Source organism: Pseudozyma flocculosa (genome assembly GCF_000417875.1).
Source record: "Pseudozyma flocculosa PF-1 unplaced genomic scaffold scaffold00020, whole genome shotgun sequence".
Taxonomy (NCBI): domain Eukaryota; kingdom Fungi; phylum Basidiomycota; class Ustilaginomycetes; order Ustilaginales; family Ustilaginaceae; genus Pseudozyma; species Pseudozyma flocculosa.
In genome coordinates, this window is record NW_006920888.1 from 515,594 (window position 1) to 524,129 (window position 8,536).

Below are 8,536 nucleotides of genomic sequence, written 5' to 3' on the forward strand. Positions count from 1 at the left end.
GGCAACGGGCTGCCTCCGCCCAGGCGCAGGCTCGATTCGTTCCCGCAGAACGCCAACAGCCAGCCGGCCTGGGGCCACGCGCTCGAGAGCGGGACCTACGCCGGCTTCAAGCCCAACCGCGAGGCGGCCAACAGCGGTGGGCTGCGGCTCGTGCCGCCGAGCAAGCAGGCCAAGATGCAGAGCAGCGCCGCGGAGCTGGCCCAGGAGGGCATCCGGCCCGCCGAGGACCTGCGCTCGCACTACGGACACGCGAGGGGACTGTCCGCCGGCGGTGGCGGCGAGCGCGACCACGGCGACCACCAGCAGTATCCGCATCGATCCGCCAGCCCGAGCGGCCATTCGAGCAGCGGCGGCGGCGTCGGCGGTGCCGGCAACGATGTGCTGTCGCCCGCGACGCCTACGACGGCTGGCGGGCCGCGCGACCTCTATATGCGGCGGCAGGGGTCGTCGCACACGGCCAACTCGATTGGCAGCGGGCTGCGGGATCGCGTGTCGGAGATGCTGCGGCTCAACGATGGCCCGGCCAAGGGTCAGCGGCCGGTCGACCTGCTGAGCCAGGACATCCAGGCGCTGGTGCAGAAGCACGACTGGCTGGCGCGGGCTGCGGCGGGTGCGACGGGCAAGCCGCTGCGCGAGGACCGCACGCGGCTGATGCAAGACTACCGCGGCCACGACGGCGACGAGGATGAGGGCGGTCGCCGCAACGGCTACGACGGCATCGACGACGACGACGAGGGCGACAACGACGCGCCGACCAACGACCGCCCGGACGGCGCGTGGCCGACGACGCTGCGCCGGGCGGGCTCGCTCAACCCGCGGCGGTCGGCATCGTACTCGGCGTCGGCGTCGGCGGGGACCGCGCCGTTCCTCTCGCGTCGGTCGGCCGAGACGTCGCGCGCCGTGCCGCCCAACCTGCCGCCCGCCGGGCTGGAAGGGTCGCGGAGGTGGAGCAGCTACGTCGCTGGCAGCCCCAAGGCGTCTTCGCAGCTGCAGCAGCATTCCGCCGCGGCCAAGGGCGCGTTTGGAGGCGTGCCCGAGTCGGCGCTCGACGATGCCGACGAGGAAGGCCAGGGCGATGACGACGAGGACGAAGATGGGCAGGAGGGCGGACGCAAGTTTGCCGGCAGCGGCGACTCTGGGTGGAAGAGCAGCACCAGCGTCGCCGAGATCAAGGCCGAGCACGAGCGGCAGAGGCAGCGGCAGCGCGAGGGCTGGGAGCCGCTCTAGTGAGGGAGCGAGGGATCGTCGTCGTCGAGAGGCGGAGAGACAGAGAAAAGAAGAACGAGAGATGAGCAGGTGGCTTGCCGATTCGCTTCGATTCCCGACCCGCCGCTCGCTGTATACCAACCACGCCGGGCCAGCCAACGACGGCGAGCCCGCGGGGTGCCCCTCCTGGATGCCTCGCCGGCTCGCCCGCCCCTTGTATTCTATCGTTTGCATGGAGACCACCTTCCACTCCGGGTCGCAGCCTATCGCTCGCCGTCGTCCGCATCAGCCACCGTCATTATTGCAAAGCAAAGTCCTGCACGCCTCTGAGCCAACATTTTGCCCCCCGCCGCACTCGCACGAGGATCGCGAAGAGCGGCCTGCAATGCCCCTCGACCACCACAACTGAGCGGCCGCGACGAGGGTGGGTCATCGGTGCCTCGGAAGTCGGGCGCCATGGACGCCGAATTTTTTTTCCCGCGGGCGCCGTACCAAAGTGGAGTCTGGACTGCTGGCTCCTTGGCCTTCTTGCCCAGCCACTCCCGCCACCAGCGACTCTCCCTGCCTCCTCTTTGCCGTCGACCCTCATCTGCTCGCCGTAACACCATCGCAATCTCTGTGGATCCATCAGCATTGCAAGGCGACAGAGATGGCGCAACAGCTCGCACACGCCCCGTCCTACGCGGGCAAGTGGAGCCGCCTGAAGCCGTCCCTGACACCATGGGTGTGAGTTGCCCGCTCGTTGTCGGCATCGTCGGCGTCGTTGTCGTCGGCGTCGTCGTCGTCGGCGTCGTCGTCGTCGCCCTTGCTCTCGCCGGGCTGGACGCCCTTTTCCCACCCCCATCTGACTCTTTCCGTCGCATCTCGCCTCTGCCGCGCCGTGCCGCAGCGCTTCGCTGCTGGCCGATATGAACTTTGAGCAGATGACGCCGGTGCAGGCCTCGACCATCCCGCTCTTCCTCTCGCACAAGGACGTCATCGTCGAGGCCGTCACGGGCTCGGGAAAGACGCTGGCCTATGTGATCCCCACGATCGAGATGCTCCTGCGCAAGGGGGCCACTCTCAAGCGCGACGAGCTCGGCGCCCTCATCGTCTGCCCCACGCGCGAACTGGCGCAGCAGGTCTACGGCATCGTCAAGATGTTTCTCGACGCCCAAGAGCGCGCCGCCGATGCCCAAGGGGCGGCGGAGGCGGACGCGGAGACGGATGGACAGAAGGACGAAGGAGACGAGGATAAGGAGCAAAACGAGGACGGCGGTGCACAGCCAAAGATCTCGGGCGTCCAGCTCGTCATCGGAGGCACCAAGTCCAACCCGGCGCAGGACTACGCCGCGTTCAAGGACAACGGGCCAGACATCCTCGTCGGGACACCTGGAAGGCTCGAGGAGCTCCTAACCCGCAAGGGCGTGAAGAAAAACGAGCTCGAGGTGCTCGTTCTCGACGAGGCCGACAGGTGAGCTTCCCTCCCTCCCTCTCACCGGCGCGGTCGACGATGCTGACACGCGCACGGATCCGCCCCCCCCCCCCTATGTCCTCCCGCCGCATCAGACTGCTCGACCTGGGCTTTTCCGAGAACCTGCACAACATCCTCAACCTCCTCCCTCGGCAGCGGAGGACCGGCCTGTTCAGCGCCACCATGACCGACGCCCTCTCGGAGCTGGCACGCATGGGCCTGCGCAACCCGGTCCGCGTCGTGGTCAAGGTCGAGGCAAAGGGCGACAAAAGGGGCGTCGGTGCCTTGGACGCTTCCCGCAGGATCCCAGCGACGTGAGTCTGTCCTGCTCGCCGGCGTTGCGGTGATGCCTCCGTGCACGCGTGCCGTCTCTGATCCTTGCACTGCTTTGCCCCGTCTCGCCTCGCCTCGTCTCGCGACATCTATGCTCGCCGACCCGCCCAGTCTGCAGAACACGTTCCAAGTCTCGCGCGCCGAAAACAAGATGGCGCAGCTGCTCCGGATCCTGCGCTACGAGTCGTCCGAGGACGGGCTCGGAGGCGGCGCGCGCAAGTTTATCGTCTACTTTGCCACCTGCGCCCAGGTCAACTACTTCTACAAGGTGGGTTCGAGGCCGTGCCGTGCGGATCCGCCGAGTGGATCGACGGCAGACTGACGATCCCTCCCGTGCTCCTGTCTCCTCTCCTCCTTCCTCCTCCTCCTCCTCCTCCTCCTCCTCTCCCGCCGCGAATCCAGGTCCTGAGCAGGCTGAAGCGGGTCAAGGGGCTCGCCTTTTACGCTCTGCACGGCAAGCAGACGTCGTCGAAGCGCACGGCGACGTTCAAGGAGTTTACCTCGTCGACGCCGGCGCCGGGCACGTCGGAGCAGGCGTCGGTGCTGCTGTGCACCGACGTGGCGGCGCGCGGCCTCGACCTGCCCGACGTCGACATTGTGGTGCAGTACGACGCGCCCACCGACCCCAAGGTCTTTAGCCACCGCTGCGGCCGCACTGCGCGAGCGGGACGGCGGGGCCGCGCCATCCTGCTGCTGACCAGGGGCCGCGAAGAGGACTATGTCGAGTTCCTCGCCGTCAAGAAGATCCCGCTGCAGCCCTACCCCTACCTCGTCCACCGTCCGGCGTCGCCGCTCAGGCCTGAACCGGGCCTCGAGCCCGGCACGGCAAGCGGCAGCGGCAGCGGCAGCGTCGGAGGCGGGCAGGTCGAGATCGCGGTCGACGACGACGCCCGGGCGCTCGAGGACGAGATGCGCGGCGCGGTGCGCAGGGACCGCGACCTCTACGAGCTCGGCATGGTGGCCTTTGTCTCGTTTGTGCGGTCCTACTCCAAGCACGAGGCCGTCTACATCTTCCGCACGGCCGACCTCGACTTCCACGGGCTGGCGCGCTCGTTTGCGCTGCTGCGCCTGCCGAGGATGCCCGAGACCAAGGCGGCGACGGCAGCGGCCGACAAGGGCAAGGCCAGGGCCGCCAAGCAGTCCGACGACGAGGCGGCGGCAACGCCGCCGACGGTCGCGGCAGGCGCGGCATCGGACGAGGCCGAGACCTCGGCATCGGCCTCGGCAGCCACCGTGTCGGCTTCGGTCCCGGCCGCGCCCCGTCGGCTCGGTTGGCACGACGAGGAGGTGGACCTGCGCACGTACGCCTACGCCGACAAGGCGAGGGAAAAGCAGCGGCTGGTCAACCTCGAGCTCGAGGACCAGCGGCGCGCCGAGCGGCCCGAAGAGGTCGAGGCCGAGGAGGCGCGCAAGCGGCGCGCGCACCTGGGCGTCAAGGGCGAGGCGGCCATCAAGGCCGACGAGGCGTGGAGCAAGCAGAAGCTGCGCAAGCAGAAGCGCGACGCGAGGAAGCTGCACAAGGAGCGCAAAAAGGCCTACCTCAAGCGCGTCAGGGAGGGTGGCGAGCAGGGCCACGACGGCAGCGCTCCGGGCGATTCCGGCGATGCCGACGAGGCGGGGCAGGGCGGTCAGGGAGCACCGACGGCGACGGCGACGGCGACGGCGACGGCGGCGCGAGGGACAGCGAGAGGCGGCGGCGGCGACGACGACGACGACGAGGGCGACGACTGGGCCGAAGAGGAGCGCGAGGCCAAGCGGCAGCGCAAGGAGGGCAAGGCCAAGAATGGCCGCGGCGCGATGCAGTTCGATTTCGACGGCCTCTAGGGCGGCGGGGGCGCTGGCTCGCTGGCTCGCTCGCTCGCTACACGCATTCCAGAATCCGTCTTCCATCCCTCACCTGCCTGCCCGCCTGCCTGCAGGGCGAATCCGACTTCCCAGACCTCGACGGACGGCACAGCCCGCTGCACCGACGGCCGCCCGGATTCGGCCCGCTTCGCGCCTCGAAGCTAGCTTAGGCTAGGCTAGGCTGTCTGGCGGGCATCCAAGCCAAAGCTTCGGTGGGCGTGCGTGCATGCAGCAGCAGCGCTGGCTGTGACGAAAGCGAAGAAACGAACGAGCGAGCGAGCGAGCGAGCAGCAGCGGACGGTCAGCCTGCCTGCCTTCTGGCCTGAGCGTCGCGGAGCAGGCCAGACAGGCTAGGCAGGACCCTGAATCATGCTGCGCGGTCGGCGGGCGTGGGCCGGCCCTGGCCAGGCCTGGCCTGGCCTAGCCTGACTTGGCCAGAGGATGAATCATCGGCGTCTGACCTGAGCTGCTGCTGGCCTGCCTGGCCTGGCTTCCCGACTGACCCCACCGAGCCTCCGAACTTGCAGGCAGGCAGGCGGGCAGGCGGGCAGGCGGGCAGGCGGGCAGGCTGGGGCGAGCGGGCGCTGCAGGCCTCCCTCCCTCCACCCCCTGCCTTGCTATAAGGAGGGGCGGGCCATCCCGCTCGCCTTCCCTCCTCTCCACCACTCACCCACTCAGCCCCCGCATCGCCACCACCACCACCACCACCAACTTCACCCTTCCATCCCTTCCTCGTCCGAGCAAGAGGGCCCAACAACTCGCATAGACGCTCCCACACTCGATGCACCTCCTCCCGTCGTCTCGCCTGACGCTCCTCGCCATCTCCGCGCCCCTGCTCCTCAGCCGCTCCGCCATCGCCGCCTCGCCCCAGGCTGCATTCAGGATGTCGTCGTCGTCGCCGTCGTCGGCCGCCACCACGCTCAACCTGCCCGCGCAGGATCCCCAGTTCGAGGCGCAGCTCGGCGGCGCCGGTGCCAACCTCGATCAGAGGACCGAGAGGCTCGTCGCCGATTCAGTCTCGGTGAGTGCGCACCCGTTCCTCCTCTCCCTTTCCTTTCTTTCGGCCACCAGCATGAATGCCGTCGACCGGCCTCCTCCTCCTCCTCCATCGCGTCTGGCCGGCTCGGCCCTCGTCCACTCTTTGTCGCCGTCGACGGGTCGCAGTCCACTGACCCTTTCCCGCCCCTGCCTCTTTTTCTCGGCATACCTCTACTTCCCATTGCCAGCTCTTCAGCGCCAAGCCCTCGCCCGAGATCTTTGCCCGCAGCTGGAACAAGGACGCCATCTTCGCCGTGAGCACGCGTCACATTTACGCGGCCCACCTCGTCTGGCATACACCCACTGACCGCCGCTCCGCGCTCCTTCTGATGCTGTCGCCGTCTCGCCTGCAGGACCCCATCGCCTACGCCGAGGGCGCGCGCCAGTACATGGCGCAGTGGTACGGCATGCCCGCCGCCTTCTCGGCTTCGGAGCTCCTCAAGTGGAGGCTGGTCAAGAGCGACGCCGACGAGGTGCAGTACGTGAGTAGCGCGTTCGCTCGCCCTCGTCCCCATCGTCCCCTGCGATGCGGGCCTCTCTCGCGTGCAGGCTCGACGTTCGGTCCTAGCCGCTCGTAGTCGCTCACTGTTGCTGATTGCATACCCGTCCTCCTTCGCAATCGATCTTTGCCAACACAGGTGCAGAGGCAACGGTACAAGATCAAGCTGATTGGCGTCGAAAAGGAAATCACCGTACGTCAGCCGGACCCTCCTCCACCCGTCTCCCTCCACATCCTGGCTTCAGAAAGTCCTCTCCGTCTCCCGATGCCGCATCGGATGCTGACTTTCTCCCCCGCGCTCCGCGATCCCGCATGGCCACACGGCCCTCTTCTTCGACACCACCAGTCGACGGTGGCGCTCCAGCTCGACCACGAGGGCAAGATCAAGCGCTTCGAGGACCGCTGGGACCACAAGCCCCTCCCCTCGGGCTCGATTGCCATGGGGCTGCGCAAGCTCAACGCCGTCACGGTGCCGCTCGTCGTCGGCGTGCCCAAGGAGAGCAAGCAGGTCTTTGAGCCCAAAAAGGAGCTCTAAAGCGGGCTTGGCCGACGTCGATCCATCTAGACGACATGCGCGGGAGCGGCGCACGACACACGACGGGCCCAAGAACACGGCACAGCAGGGCACACAGGCGCGGCACGTTCAGACTGGTGCGGTGCGCCATCATTGATCGATTGCAGGGACGGTACGCCATCGCGCCATCATCGGTCGAAGCCGCTCGCTCGCTTCAACATGCAAGCCTGTCGTCGGTCGGGTCGGCATCGGAAGGGGCCCAGGGGTACAAGACGGTCAGCAACTTGTCGATCGTACGACTGCCTGTTTCGCCCATCGCCCTTCGCCACACGCCGACGCTGCCGCCGCTGACCCTGGCCTGGCCTCGCCCCGCCCGACCTCGAGCGGGAGCTAGGTCGGATGGGATCAGAGTGGGTGCCCGGAAATTGGGTTTAGTGGCGGGCATCTTCGGCAGCTTTTTCTAGGAAGACCGTCGTGATGTTTGAGAATCATCATGCAAGAGGCGGAGGCGGAGGCGGCGGAGGGCCAGCGGCGGCGGTGGTGGCGGTGGCGATGGCGATGGTTGAGGCCGATCAGCTGGTCCTGACACTCACAGCTCGATCGGCGGGCAGGCGGGCAGTCGCCGCATGGTGGGCCTCGGGCGGCCCGGGGGCCCAACCTGGCCCTCGCGGGTTTGCTCTACCCTGGGGCCCTTCCTGTCGAAGCCAAGGCGGAGGCAGCTGGTGTCAGCGCGCCGCGTCCTCGTGTACACCCTCGCTGGCACCCATCACCCGTCGCTGCCAGGCCGCAGAGGCATGAACGACGACGACTACGACGACGCAGATGAGGGGCTAAGCTCATTAAACAGCCTAGAGTTGTCCTCATGTGGGTCGGACGGTAATTTCCAACATTTTAAAATGATGAAATAATCCCTGCCAGCCCCGTCTGCGTCGTCGGTCGTCGGTCGCCGTCGTCGGCGGTGTCGCGACCTGGCAGCGGTGACGCAAGGAGAACGGCACTCACCTGTTCACAGGAAGCCGGCCCGCGTGTAGCGCTTCGGCGGCGGCGGCGACGACGACGACGACGACGACGACGAGGGCCGTCCGGACGACCTGGACCGCGGTAATGTCGGATCGCGGCGAGAGGATGCGCCGACGTTGGCGGTGGCGTCGATGGCCGTGGTCGTGGTCCTTGAAACCCTTGTCCGAGGTCCCGTCGACGTCGAGCCGTGGCCGTGGCCGTGGCCGTGGCCGTGGCCGTGGCCGTGGCCGCTGGAGCGACGCTCGGGGAAACGGCCGCTGGCCGTGCCGTCGCTAAACGCATGACGTCCGATCCGAGCAAGCGCCCTGTCCATCTCGGCGGTGAGGGTGTCCATGGGGCACGAGTACGACTGCGGATGGGCATGGATGACCCAGACCCCGTCGGTGGGGGCAAAGCGCGAGTCCAGGCCCCCCGATGCACGCGCCTTGATGGCGCTGGTGAGGGCGGCCATGAGCTTGGTGCGGCACCGGTGGCGGATGACGGCGAGCTTGTGCAGGCGCTTCTTGCTGGTGAAGACGATGGCGTACACGGTCGAGGCCGGCGGAGGCGGGGGCGGCTTGACGGTGCGCGGGTCCGACTCCCACCGGGCCTCGTCGCCGCCCGTCCCACCGGACGTTGAGCCTGCGGC

The 8,536-nt window shown here is 68.0% G+C and overlaps 4 protein-coding genes across 4 annotated transcripts in view; 3 read left to right on the forward strand and 1 right to left on the reverse strand.

Moving 5' to 3' along the window:
• PFL1_05604 (uncharacterized protein) overlaps positions 1–1,227 on the forward strand; it is a gene marked incomplete at both ends in the record, with an annotated part of 4,050 nt that extends 2,823 nt beyond the window's left edge. Inside the window, one exon of the mRNA XM_007883139.1 lies at positions 49–1,227. Coding sequence (XP_007881330.1) covers positions 49–1,227 — 1,179 coding nt within the window. The remainder of the gene's footprint in view (positions 1–48) is intronic.
• Positions 1,228–1,855: 628 nt separating this feature from the next.
• PFL1_05605 (uncharacterized protein) lies at positions 1,856–4,816 on the forward strand (the record flags this gene model as incomplete). Its single annotated transcript, XM_007883140.1, has 5 exons — positions 1,856–1,932; positions 2,096–2,659; positions 2,755–2,973; positions 3,104–3,260; positions 3,395–4,816. 5 exons carry the CDS (start codon positions 1,856–1,858, stop codon positions 4,814–4,816), a joined length of 2,439 nt encoding a protein of 812 aa, XP_007881331.1.
• Positions 4,817–5,618: 802 nt separating this feature from the next.
• Positions 5,619–6,909, forward strand: PFL1_05606 (uncharacterized protein; the record flags this gene model as incomplete). The annotated part of the gene is made up of 5 exons (XM_007883141.1): positions 5,619–5,858; positions 6,064–6,129; positions 6,229–6,357; positions 6,514–6,567; positions 6,721–6,909. The coding sequence occupies 5 exons, from the start codon at positions 5,619–5,621 to the stop codon at positions 6,907–6,909; spliced, it is 678 nt and encodes a 225-aa protein (XP_007881332.1).
• Positions 6,910–7,894: 985 nt separating this feature from the next.
• Positions 7,895–8,536, reverse strand: part of PFL1_05607 (uncharacterized protein) — a gene marked incomplete at both ends in the record, with an annotated part of 1,456 nt that continues 814 nt past the window's right edge. Inside the window, one exon of the mRNA XM_007883142.1 lies at positions 7,895–8,529. Coding sequence (XP_007881333.1) covers positions 7,895–8,529 — 635 coding nt within the window. The remainder of the gene's footprint in view (positions 8,530–8,536) is intronic.